The 16938-nt window shown below is 42.1% G+C and overlaps 1 protein-coding gene and 1 long non-coding RNA gene across 3 annotated transcripts in view; one reads left to right on the top strand and one right to left on the bottom strand.

Moving 5' to 3' along the window:
* Positions 1-2280: 2280 nt before the first annotated feature.
* On the top strand, positions 2281-16241 carry med4 (mediator complex subunit 4). The gene is made up of 7 exons (XM_055644835.1): positions 2281-2435; positions 5878-5944; positions 7019-7189; positions 10659-10716; positions 11169-11255; positions 12327-12458; positions 15299-16241. The coding sequence occupies exons 1-7, from the start codon at positions 2365-2367 to the stop codon at positions 15469-15471; spliced, it is 759 nt and encodes a 252-aa protein (XP_055500810.1). The 5' UTR covers positions 2281-2364; the 3' UTR covers positions 15472-16241.
* LOC129702824 (uncharacterized) overlaps positions 5866-16938 on the bottom strand; it is a 43453-nt gene continuing 32380 nt past the window's right edge. Inside the window, exon 3 of one of the 2 annotated variants that reach the window (XR_008724446.1) lies at positions 5866-6004. This is a non-coding gene — a long non-coding RNA (uncharacterized LOC129702824). Of the gene's footprint in view, positions 6005-12915; positions 13262-16938 lie in introns of those variants that run through there. The other variant, XR_008724445.1, reaches the window with a different exon arrangement.

Raw genomic sequence — 16938 nt, 5'->3', positions numbered from 1 at the left:
CTTATAGCGAAGCAAGATGGGTTACTCTCACGCAAACGTGTAGTACGCTCATGGGCGGATTCATGGGTGATTATATTACTTATTTTAGCAACCAGCCTCCGCCATCTTGTTCCGCCATCTTGCTTCCGGCCAAAGATTGGATCCGCAGCGGGGAGAGGGAGTGTGGGGTCCGGGGCAGCGAGGAGAGGGAGTGTGGGTGTCTGGGGCAGCAGGAGAGGGAGTGCGGGGCAGCGGGGAGAGGGGCATAGGAGGGGGGGAGACATTGTAGTGAGGGGGCAGGCCTAGTGTGCCGGGGGGTGAAGTTGGGGGGGGGTTTACAATGTGTGTGAAGTTTCTTATTTACAATGTTTCTTATTTACAATGTTTCTTATTTAATGTCCCTTGTCTAGTCTGAAATAAAGTTCATTATTGGATCAGAAGAAATATAATTGTGTGTGTTATATGATTATATACATTTATATAATTTTCAGGTATGTGTGTTTATAAACATTTTATTCTTTAACAAGAATTAACAGAATTATGAACTAACAGAATTATGAATCTAACCCTATATCACACACAAAAAGTTCCCCCGCAATGTCAATTACCCTGCGAGTCGGGTCGGTTCCGGTTACTACAAAATCAACTTAAACACTGCTTGTGAACCATTTAAAAATAAATGATTTAAAAAACATTAAAAAAAAGACAATTACCAGAGTCAAATTTTATTCTTGACAAGAAGTATGAACTGACAGATTTATGAATCTAACCCACACAACATTGATTACACTGCGAGTCAGGTAGGCTCAGGTTAAGGCGGGGAAAAATGCCCAGGATCCCCTCCATAGCGTACTACATGTCAGCCCATTGCATTTAGCAGGAGTAGCCTATCTTGCTCCGCTATAGGGTGATTTCACCAAAGGTCAAATGAGCGTAGATCCCCCCTCACGTGACCGAAAATTCTGACTGGAGGACATCTCTCAGTTTGGTACATGTAAGTGAATGGGGAAACACGCACTTTCCCACCCGTTAAAAACATGGAAAACGGCCGATCTTTGAGCTGAAATTTTCTGTGCTAGTCGGGGTGACCCTGAAGCACAGCGACCTAAATTTTCAGGCAAAACAAAAGATAGAAAGTGAGGTAATTACAAGAGGGAACTGAAGGTAGAAAGCCGCGGAAATGAACAGCTGACAATTGCCGTGGTGATTTTAAGATCCAAAATATCGGGAATTATCGCATTTGCTCGCTGAATTTCATCAAAACTAAGGCATTATTAACTTACTTTTGATGAAATTCAGTGAGCAAACGCGATAATTCCCGATATTTTGGATCTTAAAATCACCACGGCAATTGTCAGCTGTTCATTTCCGCGGCTTTCTACCTTCAGTTCCCTCTTGTAATTACCTCACTTTCTATCTTTTGTTTTGCCTGAAAAAGGTCGCTGTGCTTCAGGGTCACCCCGACTAGCACAGAAAATTTCAGCTCAAAAATCGGCCGTTTTCCATGTTTTTAACGGGTGGGAAAGTGCGTGTTTCCCCATTCACTTACATGTACCAAACTGAGAGATGTCCTCCAGTCAGAATTTTCGGTCACGTGAGGGGGGATCTACGCTCATTTGACCTTTGGTGAAATCACCCTATAAGATCTTTGCACGTGACATTTTAGACGCAAGAAAACATTCCAAAGCTCTTCAGACAAGCGTTGACCTGCAGTAATGAATAGTGAAAGACCTGGATACAACTCCACTAACTCTGGGAATCAGCCCCGACCCGCATCGTCATATATCCATGTTCTCCAGAGATGCGACCTGACCCGCTTGTGTGTGTCTTTTCTCGAGAAACACAGACTGAGCAAAGCGACCCCCACATGCACCACCAATCTTCTTCAAGGATCATGGCCGACATTCAAGATGTCCCATGCAGTGGCGGACTGGCCAGGGTGTTAGCTTGCCCGATGGCAAGTGGGCCCCTGATGAAGTGGGCCCCCTTTTACAAGTGGGCTCCTGATGAAGTGAGCCTCCTCTGTCTCCTGGCAACCAATATTTTTAGACACAGTCGGCTACTGGCCCCATTGTCAACCATAATATTGCTATCAAGTATACAAGTCACTACGACCGCCATTTGCTAAGAAGGAGAATATGCCATTTTGTTTTTTAACAGCGCACACTCGTATATTTTCTTCTAATCCACACTTCCTACTGCGATCCCGTGACAACCAGTGCAGCGCGGACTGGCACCTCCCGCTGCAAACCCAGCTGCCACCGACACATCGGCGAGGCGCTGTACAAGGCGGGCTGCAAATCCAAGTGCCACCAAAGGGCCGGGGAGGCGCTATTCCCCGCCTGCCATTGCGCGTGCGCAGGTTAGCCGTGGTGTCTGGAGGTAATGGCGGCCTTGGAGAGAAGTACCAGGGATAAGCTGCTAGGAGTGTTGGATGATGTGGAAGTCTTGTGTAGGTAAGGTGCCCTGTTCGCGAAGCGGATATAGTGCGAGTGCTTGGGGCCCCATGTTTGTGCCCTTCAAAGGGATGTTCCGACATTTCCTGGAGTTGCTTGGTAATGATGGAGATATACAAGGGGGAAAGAGGGGTAGGGATAGAAGACTGAAGGAATAGTTTGAGGCAAAGTACTGAAGACGACCACAGGGATTTAGAAATTGATTCAATTATTTGCAATTAATACTGCACCTGGTATCCCAGAAGTGAAAATTAGGAGGGGGCGCCTAAAAGATTAGAAGCAGAAACCTTCATTTTATTTTTGTAATGTAAAATGTACTATGATCTAGGAAGCTGTATACCAACAGCAGAAAAGTAGAATTAGTCGGGTAACCGTTTTTTGGTTATAGTTATAGACAAAATGCGTAAAAGAACTGGCAGCCCTAACTGGGGATCTCTGAGATGCTTTAAACCATCATGATGAAGGCATATGTGCATGTGCTATTAACACCACTCTCAGTAGCAGTACAGGGTTAAATGACACACAATAAGTACTTAAGCTGTCACAACCAACAGATCAGATTGATGTTTTGCTCTCTTACTGTATTTAAATGCAAATAGTAGTGCTGAGTTAAAGGGAGGAGGTAAATCCAAACATGGTCCACAGAGCTGAAATCCAAAGATGATTTGAGAGTGATTAATCTTGGCACCAATGAAGCATATGATGGGTATGGCATCAACAATCCTGGTAAAACTGAAGTCAATGGGCATCAGTGCGAATGCACTGTGCTGATCGGAGCCATGCCTTGCATCAAATAATACATCTGTGGTGATTGAAGGTCCATCCAGTCAAAAGGACATCACTACAGGAATTCCTCAGGGCAGCGGCCAAGTCCCGGGCATCTTCATCTGATTTATGAATGGCCTTTCCTTGCATCATACAGTCAGAAAATTGGGATGTTTATGGCTGAATTCAATTGAATTTTGCTGCAATTTGGCAAAACCAAGCATCCCAACCCATCGAGCAAGATCAAGACAGCATTGGTAAATGGCAATTAATAATCTGGTCACACAAAGCTGGGCAATTGCCAGCTTGACCAAGAGTGAGTTTGACATTGTGTCATTAGGATCAGAGCCCCCACTATCAACTACCTAGGTCACTTGATCAAAACCTAACCTGGACTAACCACAAATGCCATGACTACAAAGGGGTTAGAGGTTGGGCAGAGACAGAGAGAGAGAGACAGAGACACCACGTGCTTTTTCATTACCAACATGGTGCAAGTCTGGGCTATAAATCAAAAGAAATTGCAGATGCTGGAAATCTGCCATTAAAATGGAAAATGTTGGAAACCATTATGGTCAGACAGCATTTGTGGAAAGAGAAACAAAGTACTGCAACAGCCAGACCTGGGGCAAGCGAGCCGACCTGGGAACTGCAGCCATTCGCGTGGCACGCAGCAGTCCTGGGTGTCACAGCCAGACCTGGGGCAAGCGAGCCGACCTGGGCGCCACAGCCAGTCCTGTGGCACGCAGGTGACCTGGGAACTGCAGTCATTCGTGGGGCACACAGCCGACCTGGGAACTTGCAGCCAGACCTGGGTAAAAACATGAGAAAATAATTCCTCTTTCTGTTCACTGGAGAATGTACAGCAGATGGGTATGTTTGGATGTTCCTTGTGATTGAATAGTTATAAATGAAGTTTGAATGAATGTTATTGTGCATTTGGGGAAAGTTATATAATTGACTAGACCACAAGTGCAGACCCGTTGGGTCTGTTCCCCCAAAGTGCGGTTGTGGGGGGGGAGGCGGCATGCAGCGTCACACACTAACTATCCCCCGCCCCCCCGCACTCACGCTAATTACCCATTACCCCCCTTGATATTATATTAATATTATTAATTTGCTCCTTTTACCCCATAACCACCCTATCTACTGACGCATAGCCCCCAACTTGCAGTCACATCTAGAGAGGGGGGGGGGGGTAGAGAGAGAAGGGGCAGAGACAGAGAGAGAGACAGAGACACAGAGAGAGGGGCAAGAGGGATAGGGGGATAAGAGGGAGGGTGGGTGAGGGGGGGGAAAGGTAGGGGAGGAGAGGGAGAGGGTGAGAGTGAGGTGGTGCTGTGAGGTGGAGAGGTGGGGTGGAGGGAGAGGGAGGGTGGAGGGAAGAGCGTAGGGGGTGTGGACTGGAGGGAGTTTAGGGGAGGGAGGAAGGAGGGGAGAGAGAGAGGAGAGAGAGAGAGGGGGAGAGGGAGAGAGAGAGAGAGAGAAATTCAACCCAAACAGCCATTTGCAGGCAATGCTTCTTTACTTCAAACTGACTTTTTGTTGATTTTCAGACCAAATTAAGCGTCCTCGCAGTGCTGTTGACATTTGTCTGTCATTCAGAGCTCGGATTGAGGCACGCCGCTTGCAGAGACTGATTGAGGCACACCACTTGCAGAGACTGGTTGAGGCACTACTCTCGGAAACCGCAGCACAGAAAGCCGAAACCGGTCAAGAACAGAGTTTTAGTAATATAGATGAGACAAAATAGATCTAATAGGTACTGGGTAATGCCTTGCATTAGGGAAATCTGGCATTTGGGTTCAAATCCAGCAACATTGGATGATGAAAGTTTTCTGTTTTACAGTATTTTGAAGTAAATTTAAGAATCCCAACCCTGCTATCCGTTGATACATCATTTGTGAGTAGACTATAGACAATAGACTATAGACAATAGGTGCAGGAGTAGGCCGTTTGGCCATTCGAGCCAGCACCGCCATTCAATGTGATCATAGCTGATCATCCCCAATCAGTACCCCGTTCCTGCCTTCTCCCCATATCCCCTGACTCCGCTATTTTTAAGAGCCCTGTCTAGCTCTCTCTTGAAAGCATCCAGAGAACCTGCCTCTGAGGCAGAGAATTCCACAGACTCGCCACTCTCTGTGAGGAAAAGTGTATCCCTTCTAAATGCCTTACTCCTTATTCTTAAACTGTGGCCCCTGGTTCTGCACTCCCCCAACATTGGAAACTTGTTTCCTGCCTCTAGTGTGTCCAAGTCCTTAACAATCTTATACGTTTCAATGAGATACCCTCTCATCCTTCTAAAGTCCAGAGTGTACATATGATTTGGCAAAAATAAAATCAAACAATCAATCAGTTTCGCGGTATGGTCGGCTGGCCTGGGGAATGTTAGATTGATGTAATAAAAGCTGCTCCTCTTTGGTCCTGAGAAAGCTATATTGCTGGATCACAATAGAAGTATGTTTATATTCCTTCTAGCCATGTTGTCCTTGAGCTAGAAATGTTTCATGTTGCTGGTTTCGAAAAGTTAAAGTCAATACAATGATGACGATAGACATCATTCGCATTGAGAATGTAAAAAAATAACCTCACTTGATTAGTGCAGGTACCTGAAATTTATTTTTCATGATCAGGGCCCAAACTTCATTTTAGTTATTTTTCTCTTTATCTTCAGGGAATTAATAGAAATTCTTGCATTATCAAGAAACCAGAAAATTGCACAGCCAGGAGAAGAAAACCACGTAAGGAATTTTTGCATATTCCGGTAGAGATTTTTCCTCTGGAGTCCAAAATCGCCTTATCTGAAAAATTCATGCATTATTTCTCGAGTTATTAATCAAAATGTGCACAAATCTGCAAAGACTTTCCTCCCCCCTCCTCTTTCCTCCCCCTCCTCTTTCCTCCCTCCTCCCCCTCCCTCCTCCCTCCTCCCCCCTCCCCTCCTCTTCCTCCCTCCTCCCCCCTCCTCTTTCCTCCCTCCCCCTCCCCTTACCTCCCCTCTCCTCCTCCTCCCCCCTCCTCTTTCCTCCCCCCTCCTCTTACCTCCCCCCTCCTCTTACCTCCCCCCTCCTCTTTCCTCCCCCCCCCTCTCCCCCCTCCCTCCTCCCCCCTCCTCTTTCCTCCCCCCTCCTCTTCCCTCCCCCCTCCTCTTCCCCCCCCTCCTTTCCTCTTCCCTCCCCCCTCCTCTTCCCCCCCCCCCTCCTCTTCCCTCCCCCCTCCTCCCCCTCCCTTTCCCTCCCTTCCCTCCTCTCCCCCCCCCTCCTCTTCCCTCCCCCCTCCTCTTCCCTCCCTCCTCCCCCCCCCTCCCCCCCTCTTCCCTCCCCTCCTTTCCCCTCTCTCTTCCCCACCTCCTCTCTCCCCCCCCCTCCCTCTCTGCCACCCTCTCTCCCTCTCTGCCCCCCTCTCCCTCTCTGCCCTCTCTCTCTCTGCCTCCTCTCTCTGCCCCTCTGGTGGCCAGTGTGTGTGGGGGGGTGTTTAGTGTGTGTGAGGTGGCTAGTGTGTGTGTGTATGTGTGGGGGGGGGGATGATTAGTGTGAGTGACGCCGCATTGCGCACCTGTGATCAAGAAGAAGGTATGGGGGTCAGAAAACTGTAATGCCCTGGTTCAGAAACAACTTCTTCACAACAACCATCAGGCAACTGAACATTACGAACTCCATCTAAACTCTGAAATGTGAACTGCCTTGGTTGCATTAGGGACTTTGAGCATTGTTTTGGTTTTTTTGCATGATATTGGGTTTTCACTGTATTGCAAAATTAGCTTGCACAAGTAACTGAAAAATGTTTATCCATCTTAAAATTGATTTCCGTTTCAGATCTTGAATTTACTGATTCAGAAGGATGGAGAATTCCAAGAAATAGTAAAAGTTGCATTAGAGCAAGGTAAAACCCAGGAGGAAATGCACATTCTCGAGAAAGAGATGGAGAAACGAGATGGTGACATCCAGCAGTTACAGAAGCAGCTCAAAGAGGCTGAGCACGTATTAGTGAGTTATAGCTGCATTTTTTTTAAATCCTTAATCTGTAGAAAACTTTTTGTTGGAATTTGATAATTGGCAGATGATAATTATCTTCATAACTTCAGTCGGATGTACTGGCTTTTAATACCTCTGGTGATACTGTATTATCCAGATAATCTATTTCCTAAAACACAGTAAAACCTTATATACTTTATTAATCTTGTAATGCTTGTGCTCACGCTCTGTCAATTCTGTTTATATTAAGAAATGCTCTCTACCTGGATAACATGCCACCAAAATTCATATTTCCTACAGATTTTGTCAACAATATTAAGTTAGGGGCATTGGTTTAATACAAATCTGATGGTAGTGTCACTCAGCTTTGTTTATAAGAAGCACAGACCAGCGTCGACCTTTCTTCCACTCAATATTAAAATCTGGTCAGCTTTGGCTCTTGTTGTAAAATTCACTCTGCAGTCGTAAGGTGTGGTTCCCAGTCCCAAACCAGAAAACGTGCACATTTGTAAGCTGTCCATTTACTGAGGAAGCATTGCCTGTTGAGGTGTTAGTTTCAGTTGAGACATAAAAAAACATTTGATATGCTCTTCCACATAGATATAAAAGCTCCTTTACTGTTGTTTCAAACAAGAACAAGGGCATTATCTAAGGAAACATGAAACTAATGTCACCAAACTGATAATCTGTGCTGACATAGTGCTGTTTGTGCACTTACTCAAGACAAATTGGCTGTCTCATTTTGTGTAGTAAAGAACTGCAGATGCTGGTTTAAATCGAAGGTAAGACACAACATGTATCTCAACGGAACAGGCAACATCTCTGGAGAGAAAGAATGGATAACATTTTGGGTCGAGACCCTTCTTCAGACTGATGTCAGAAGAGTTAGCTCTCCCCTGCCTGTCCCGCTGAGTTACTCCAGCATTTTGTGTCTTTCCTGGCTGTCTCAAATCCTATATTGATTTTGTGTAGTTTCAAACTGTGGTGCATTTCATATTACATTAGCATATAAAGTGTGGCTGTGTATTTTTAGATCCCTTCGTTCTCCTTCGTTAACTTTTGCAGCACCACTGAGATCAGCTAACTCAGCACAGACCAGGAATCATTTGTTGAATCATGGTCCCCGTGTCAGCTAACACATCAGATATAATTTGTATTTTCTTATAATATAAAAAGCTGTTCTTATAATATAGTAAGCTTTTCTTATAATATAGAAACCCTTCATATTATGCCTCTCAGAACCTTGCCATTCCCCCAAATTATTTCCATTTACCTGCCATCCACACTTGCTTACTTACACCCCTGATTTCAACTGTTAGTCTTTTAGCCATTCTTGCCATTCTCATTTGTAGCTATACAAATAAGCTCCTGATACATTTAATCCATGCATATAGACATACACAAAGACTTAAATTTTGGTAAATGGTCTAGTTGAAAAGCATCGCTTCACTCTGTGGTAGCAATGCATTAAGTGCATTTTTATTCAACGGATTCTGCCATTCGCTTTTAAAAATAGATAGTAGACTTTGTTTATTTCAGAGGCAATGCAAAATTGAGGAAGCTTTGAAGTACAGGTCCACCACCAATTTTCCGGCAACTGGTGGTCTTGTCCTTTTGTCTGGACAAAATTTAGAGAGAGTGCACTTGAAATCGTCCCAGGAAGTCTCCCCAAAAATGTGGTGCAATCCCAACCTCATCGAGGCTTCCGTGCCGACTGGCAAGTCAAATCTGCCTCTCACGATGGCGCAGCAGTAGAGTTGCTGCCTTACAGCGCTTGCAGCACCAGAGAACAGGGTTCTATCCCAGCTACAGGTGCTGTCTGAACGGAGTTTGTACCTTCTGCCTGTGACCGCATGGGTTTTCTTTGAGATCTTCGGTTTCTTCCCACACTCCAACGAGGTACAGGTAGGTGGGTTAATTAGCTTGGTATAAGTGTAAATTGTCCCTATTGTGTGTAGGGTAGTGTTAATGTGCAGGGATCGCTGATCGGTGCAAACTCGGTGGGCCAAAGGACCTGTTTCTGCTCTGTATCTCTAAACTAAACTATTCCCCAAAATGTGGTGCCAAGGCCAGGTGAGATGGACAATCCTGACCTCATCGGGACTTCGGTGCCGACCGGTGAGTCAAATCAGCCTCCTGCAGTCAAGGCTTTGAAACACCAGCCCAGATGGTGCCGGCATATACGTTCCCATAACCAACTTACTAGGCGGACTTTGCAGGAACGTATCTTGGTCCCTGGGAAACATAGGCAGGCCATTCTGCTACTGTTGGACTCCCCAAGAAGCTGTGACACCTGTCGGTCCGGCAAAATGGCTAATTCAGAAAGGCTCTGGAACCAAGGGTGCCGGAAAATTGGTGGTGGACCTGTACTTTGTGTGCCTGAAGAAACAAAATCCTCTGGCTTAATGATTTAAACTATATTTGTACTCACCAACAATCTAACCTATGTTGTCTATTTCTATAGGTAATATCAAACAAATGATTTCTACCAGTTTTGTAGATCATTTAGCTCTTAACCAACTTGTATTGAAATAAGTATGTAAATATAGCTTTTGCAATAATATAAAATATATGGTTGCCAGTATCTTCTTCTATTCAATCCAGTTACATAATGCATGAACCTGAGCAGTTATAGTGTTGTTCCAGGTAGCAATATTAAAGCTTGAATAGGAATTTTGAGGACTATTCTAGATCCAGAGATGCTCCTCGATATTGTTTTGCTGCACATGACACGTGGATGCAGAATAGGATAACAGATTAATGCTCAACAATCTCAGGTGATCCCAACTAATCTTTGGTGAATGACTGCAACACAATCTGATGGTGGTTTATCGGATCAAGATATTGGTCCGTTTTTTCTCTAAGACAAAGGAGCTATAGGGCACAGTGGCTTTTCCTTTTCCATAAATAAGGCATTTCGTCGTATACTGACTCAATTTTCTGATTCCAAGGAGTTAGTGAGGATGTGACTAGATGAAATATTAATTCTGATGTTAGTACATTCAGTTGTTGAACCTGCTTTGGCTAACTATTTGGTTGGCCAGTAAGATTTTCTCCAAGTTGAACAAATGTACTTTAAAGAGGTTTCTACTGCCAGGTAGTGTGTTCACCTGGTGCTGCTTTAAATACACACGAAAACACGGAAGATATTAATAATAGACATTGCAATTCTTAAAACTGATTATTTTTATCAGACTTTATAACGGGCATTTAGCATTATTTTGAACCTTTTGAAAGCAAAGGAATTATGTTTTGATCTGTTTCTTGGAAATTTCTCTGGAATCATGTCATTGTTCAAGCTTAATTTCATCATTATTAGATGTCAGTCTTCCATAAGACTTCGAAACTAATGGAACTGTAAAGTGGTTGATTATAATTCTAAAAAAGATGCATTTATATCTACAATTTGTGTCAGTAAGGAAATAATGGAAGTTGATGCCCAGTAAATGAAATACTAAATACACCCTTTTTCTCCCCCAAGGCAACTGCTGTGTATCAAGCCAAAGAGAAGTTAAAATCTATAGAGAAAGCAAGAAAAGGTAGATATAATTAAAAATAAAATTACTTAAATGTTATACATTGCTACAACAGTGCAGAGGCAATTAAGCATGTCTTCTATTGTAGACATTTTTTCAGAGGAAATTTGTAGATTGGAAATATTACTGTATGCTTTTAATAATTGTATAATGATACTGATTTTCTGATTTCAATTGTAATGTCACTGTATTAGTTTTTCAATTGTTCACAGCAAATTCTTGACCTTCTGTAGGAGGAATTATGATGCTAATTATTTTGCATGTTTACTGATGCTGACAAGAATTAAAACATCTTTGACAACATTGAAAAAACTACAGTGATCATTTGTAGAGATTTTCTGCAAGAATACAACAAGAAAATATTCCCAATATTATTTAAGAGTTTGGATCAGCTGAATCTGTTTTTATTTCTGAGATCAGATTGGAAAGGAATAATTGTTCAATTTTCATTCTAGGTGCAATCTCATCTGAAGAACTTATTAAATATGCTCACAGGATAAGTGCCAGTAATGCTGTAGCAGCACCATTAACATGGGTGCCAGGTAGGAATTAAAATGTATTTGATATTCAATATTTTAATTATGCCATTGTACTAATGCCCTAAATATTAATACCCATTTCACATTAAATATTCCTACTTATGTTTAAACTGTTAAATGTATTATATTTCCCCTCAATGCAGGAAAAGCAGCACTGAATGTATGAAATCATAGAAAGGTTCAGGACAAGATATATTATACTTGTACCTTTTCCCTGTGGTGTTAATGGCTCACTCCTCTTATTTTTGAAAACTCTGAATTCTTTTTCACCATTGTTTATAATATGATATTTTATCAAATAGTCCTCAATGTCTTCCCAATAATCATTCTTGTGAATGCCTTGAATCTTCCTCCTGACCTGAAGTTTAATTTAATCAGCACTAAAAAACAATTTTGTTGTAAAACCTTCCTTGTTCTGCAATTGGGTCACCTTGTGAAATATTATCAGTTAGATCACACTGAAAGAATAAAAATCAGAAATATGTGACCTGCATTTATAGTTTAAAAACACGTTAGAGAAACTTAGCTGGTCATGCAACGTCTATGGAAGGAATGAACAGACAACACTTTGGGTTGGGCCTCTTCTTCAGACTGATTGGAATAAGGGAGAGAATGCTGGAGATGTGACAAACCGTGGGAAGTGATAGGTGGATACCGGTGAGTGGGTAAGGTGATTGGCAGATGGGTGGGGTAAGTAACGAAGGCTGGAGGTGAAAAGGAGACAAAAGAATTCCAGGTAAGAAAGAGAAAAAATGAAACCTAAGCCAAATGAAGGGATGTGGGTGGAAGGGGAAAGGGGCAGTCATAGAAATGTGTGCGCAACTATATTCTAATTTTCAACCTATTTAGTCGCACACTGAATATTATTATAGAATAGTGAAACAAGGTTTGCTTTTTCACACTAATGAATGAAAGAATAAGTTTATTGGCCAAGTATTCACATACAAGGAATTTGCCTTGGTGCTCCGCCCACAAGTGACAACATGACATAGTGACAGTTAAGAATGATACATTAAACATTAATAATAAAACACATTGGGAAGTCTTCTGATTCTGATATATGCTTTGATTTAGGTGATCCAAGGAGACCATATCCTACTGATCTGGAAATGAGGAGTGGAATTCTGGGTCAGCAAAGTAACCTTTCAACCAATGGAGTAAATGGGCATTTACCTGGCGATGCATTGGCCGCAGGCAGATTACCAGGTAACATCTATTATGCATAGATTATGACAGCAGGTAGTGGTGTTACCTCACAGATCCAGCGACCTGGGTTCAATCCTGATCAAGCATGTCTCTGTGGAGTCTGCATGTTCTCTCTGAGATTGCATGACTTTCTCCAGTTCCAGAATGCTCTAGTTCCAATTTATGTACCAAAGACATTCTGATCGGGAGCATAATTGGTTACTGCAAATTACTCCCAGTTGTGAGTCTGTACCTGCATATGGACTGGGGTACCCGAACGTGGTGTTGAAGGACGAGAAGCCAAAGCAAAGAAGTCAAAGCCAAATGGAAACTGAGCCGAAACGCAAAATAACCGAAAGCATACGAAGCCGAAACGCCAAGTAACCGAAAGGGCGGGACGCCTAAAAGCCAACTAACAGAAAGGCTGCGTCACCTAAAAACAAACTCACCGAATGGCTGCTCTGCCGAAACGCCACCTAACCAAAAGGCTGCGTCACCTACAAGCCAACTAATCGAATGCCACTCTGCCAAAAAGTCAAATAATGGACATGACGTCGCTGGGGGGTGGGACTTGTAAACGATTGTTCCAGACCGTTATTTGTCTTTACGGCAGAGCAGCATTCGGTTAGTTGGCTTGTAGGCGATGCAGCCTTTCGGTTAAGTGGCTTTTCGGCATCCCGCCCGTTTGGTTCGTTGGCATTTCGGCTTCGTATGCTTTCAGTTATTTGGCGTTTCGACTTTGTTTCCATTCGGCTATATGGCTTCGACTTGTTTGCTTCGGCTTCTCATCCTTCGACGCCACGCCCGCATATGATGGACTGGACCTGTAAGGATAACAGATTTAATTCCCATGATAAATCGAATATCACTGTACCTTAATTGGTACGTGACAATAAAAGACCTTGAACCTTGACAACAGAGGACCAGATTGGGTTGTTTATTATGCTTTGGTAGTTACAGCGTCAATTTTTAAAAAATCATTGAATTGCACGAATTTAAATCACCTGAATGATCTGGTAGAATTCAAACTCTACTTTCAATAATTCAGTAATTAACTACCTTAACTTAACTATTATGCTGTATGGTGGAATAATCATTCCGCAAGGAATTTGGGTTTTATTTTGGTGAGTAAGAGTAAGAATGGGATCATTTGTGTCTGAGAGGTCTTAAAAAAGAAAAACTTAGACACTTCACTACTGAACAATTATAGACTGATATCAAACCTCCCATTTCTCTGTAAAATCATTGAAAAAGCTGTTTTTAAGCAGCTGAACAATTTCATGTTAATGAACAGCTGTTTTGATGTCTTCCAGTCAGGATTTAGACCACACCACAGCACCGAGACGGCTCTTGTTAAGGTCTTCAATGACATTCACTTAAACACAGTCAATGGCAAAATTTCAGTCTTAGTATTACTAGATCTCAGTGCTGCATTCGACACAGTCGATCACAACATATTACTAGACCTTCTGGAAAACTGGGTGGGACTTTCGGGCATAGCATTAAAATGGTTTGAATCCTACTTTGTGTCTATAGGTAATTACACATCTGAGCGTGCAAAAATTACATGTGGAGTTCCCCAGGGCTCCATTCTGGGGCCTCTTCTGTTTAACATCTACATGCTTCCACTGGCTCAGATCATGAAAAACATCAAAATATGTTACCATAGTTACGCAGACGACACACAAATCTACATAACAATATCACCAATACAAGCACTGAGTAGATGCATTGAGCAAATCAACGATTGGATGAACCAGAATTTTCACCAATTAAACAAAGAAAAAACTGAAATAATTGTTTTTGGAGCCAAGGAAGAACGATTAAAAGTTAGCACCCAGCTTCAAATGGTAATGCTAAAAACAACAAACCAAGCCAGAAACTTAGGAGTAGTCATGGACTCAGACCTGAACTTCAACAGCCACATAAAAACAGTCATAAAGTCAGCCTACTAGCAATTAAAGAATATATCAAGGATTAAAGGACTTGTGTCTCAGCAGGATTTGGAAAAACTTGTCCATGCATTTATCTTCAGCAGGCTCGACTACTGTAACAGTGTCTTTACAGGTCTCCCTAAAAAGTCGATCAGACAGCTGCAGTTAATTCAGATCGCTGCTGCTCGAGTCCTCACTAAGACCAAAAAAGTAGATCACATTACTCCAGTTCAGAGGTCTTTACACTGGCTTCCTGTCTTTCAAAGAATTGATTTCAAAATACTACTGTTGGTTTACAAAGCACTGAATGGTTTAGGGCCGAAATACATTTCTGATCTTCTGCTTAGCTACGAACCACCCAGACCTCTCAGATCGTCTGGGACAGGTCTGCTCTGTGTCCCCAGAGTCAGAACTAAACATGGAGAGGCAGCATTTAGTTTTTATGCACCACATATCTGGAACAAACTCCCAGAAAACTGCAGGTCTGCTGCAACTCTCAGCTCTTTTAAATCTAGACTGAAGACTTTTCTGTTTGCCACTGCCTTTCAGTAAACAATACAATTTATTAATTACCTATATTGCACTGTAACTTCTATTCCTGGTTTTATTCTATTTTAAATATTTTATTTGATTGCTTTTAATTTTGTAATTATTTTATCTGAATAATCTAATAATCATTTTACATCTAAATGTCATTTCATATGTGTTTCTTTCCAATGCTTTAATGTTTTATGTAAAGAACTTTGAATTACCTTCTTGTTGAAAGGTGCTATACAAATAAACTTGCCTTGCCTTGCCTTTGTTCCAGATGGAGCAAGTGTTTGAGAAAACAAGGCATTTGCATCTATTGCAAACTCATTCTGAGACTTCAGTTTTGGATAAAATACAACCATGGTCGTTTTAACTTTCGGTATTTCTGTATTTCAGATGTACTTGCTCCTCAATACCCATGGCAATCAAATGACATGCCCCTCAATCTATTGCCTCCAAATCACAGCAATGATTTTATGCTGGAGCCTCCCGGACATAACAAAGAAAACGAAGATGATGTGGAAGTTATGTCAACTGATTCTTCAAGCAGCAGTAGTGACTCTGACTGAAGACTGTTCCTTCTCATTTGATATTGTTGATGCAGAATCGATACAAATATATTTATATTTTGATAACCTTTGTTGTGAGATAGATAAAGTTCTGTGCATGACTGAAATGATACTTAATGTGTTTTCTGCACAGCTTAATTTTCTATCCAGTTTATTTGTATTGTTGATGATGGAAATAACACTAAATTAAGAAGTCTTGGATTAATTTTATTCTCTAAGACTTTCAAGTCCTAAAATATAGACAAATTTGTACTTTCACATTAGTATATGAGTTTTTCTAGGGAAAAGGGTGAAAATATATTTTCCCCTGAAATAGTTCAAAACTCCCAGAAGTTTATAATAACATGTGCAGTAAGGACAACTGCAGAAACTGATGATATAGAATATCATTGCAGTTTTTAGTTGTATTGCATACCAGTTATACGTATGTTACTGAGAATGAAATACATTTTCGTAACAGGTTAAGCTGTGACAAAAAAAGCCAGGCCTTTTTTTTAAGATGTTTTTTGAAATCAGTGTTTTTACAAGGATGACTTAGCAATTGTGTTAGAACTCATTTCCCAAAATATGAGAATTCCATTCTCCATCCTCTTCCAAACATTTAACACCTCTTGTCTGAGTCCTAAAGTACTTTTCTTTTCATAAGGGCAGTTAGACTGATTATTTCACTGTGATATAAAATGTGTATGCACAATATTGTTTGAAATCTATATTTTGTGGTTTAAAAATGTTTTCTATGTTGTAAATAAATACTGTCCTTTACACACAGACAAATATATTTATGGGGATATTTTTAATTGACTGACAATGCATTGCAGCCTGGATAGAAAAACATTTAAAGAGCCTGCAAAATTAACATAGATGAAGCCCATCACAACCAATCTCAGCTCATCAAGTGTCAGTTGTCAGAGCATACCTGTCAGCCCGATTCTCCTCTTGTTTTCTTATTACCTGTTCCTTGTACGCCCATGTATGCCCCTCCCCTTGATTCTTCTACCACACATCTACATTGGAGGCACTTTTCGCAACTTAACCTGTCAGTCATAAAAGATGGGAGGAAACTGGTGCACGTGGAAAAAATCCAAGTGGTCACTGGGAGACTCCAGACAGACAACAGCCAAAGGTCAGCATTGAGACTGCCTCACTGAACCTGTGAAGAAACTTCTCTACTAACTGCTACCCTGCCAATCATATCATTCATTGAATTATAGAGCGATACTGCATAGAAACAGGCCCTGCTGCCCAACTTGCCCATGCTAACCAAGATACCCCATCCACACTCGTCCAACCAGCCTGTGATTGGCCCATATCTTTCTAAATCTTTCCTTAGGTTTCCAAAAGGTGCAGGAGTAGGCCATTTGGCCCTTCGAGCCATTCAATCTAAACATGGCTGATCATCCCCAACCAGTACCCCGTTCCTCCCTTCTCCCCATATCCCCCGACTCCGCTATTTTTAAGAGCCCTATC

The sequence above is a fragment of the Leucoraja erinacea genome, chromosome 13 (genome assembly GCF_028641065.1).
Source record: "Leucoraja erinacea ecotype New England chromosome 13, Leri_hhj_1, whole genome shotgun sequence".
Taxonomy (NCBI): Eukaryota; Metazoa; Chordata; class Chondrichthyes; order Rajiformes; family Rajidae; genus Leucoraja; species Leucoraja erinaceus.
The sequence above is the reverse complement of the archived record's forward strand: the minus strand, read 5'-3'. Positions and strand labels throughout refer to the sequence as shown.

Bases quoted from the DNA above. Each gene is read 5' to 3' on its own strand.
- med4 (XM_055644835.1), top strand. From the start codon at position 2,365: ATGGCGGCCTTGGAGAGAAGTACCAGGGATAAGCTGCTAGGAGTGTTG. The intron at 2,436-5,877 runs GTAAGGTGCCCT...CTTTATCTTCAG, and splicing joins GATGTGGAAGTCTTGTGTAG to GGAATTAATAGAAATTCTTG. The intron at 7,190-10,658 runs GTGAGTTATAGC...TTCTCCCCCAAG, and splicing joins AAGAGGCTGAGCACGTATTA to GCAACTGCTGTGTATCAAGC.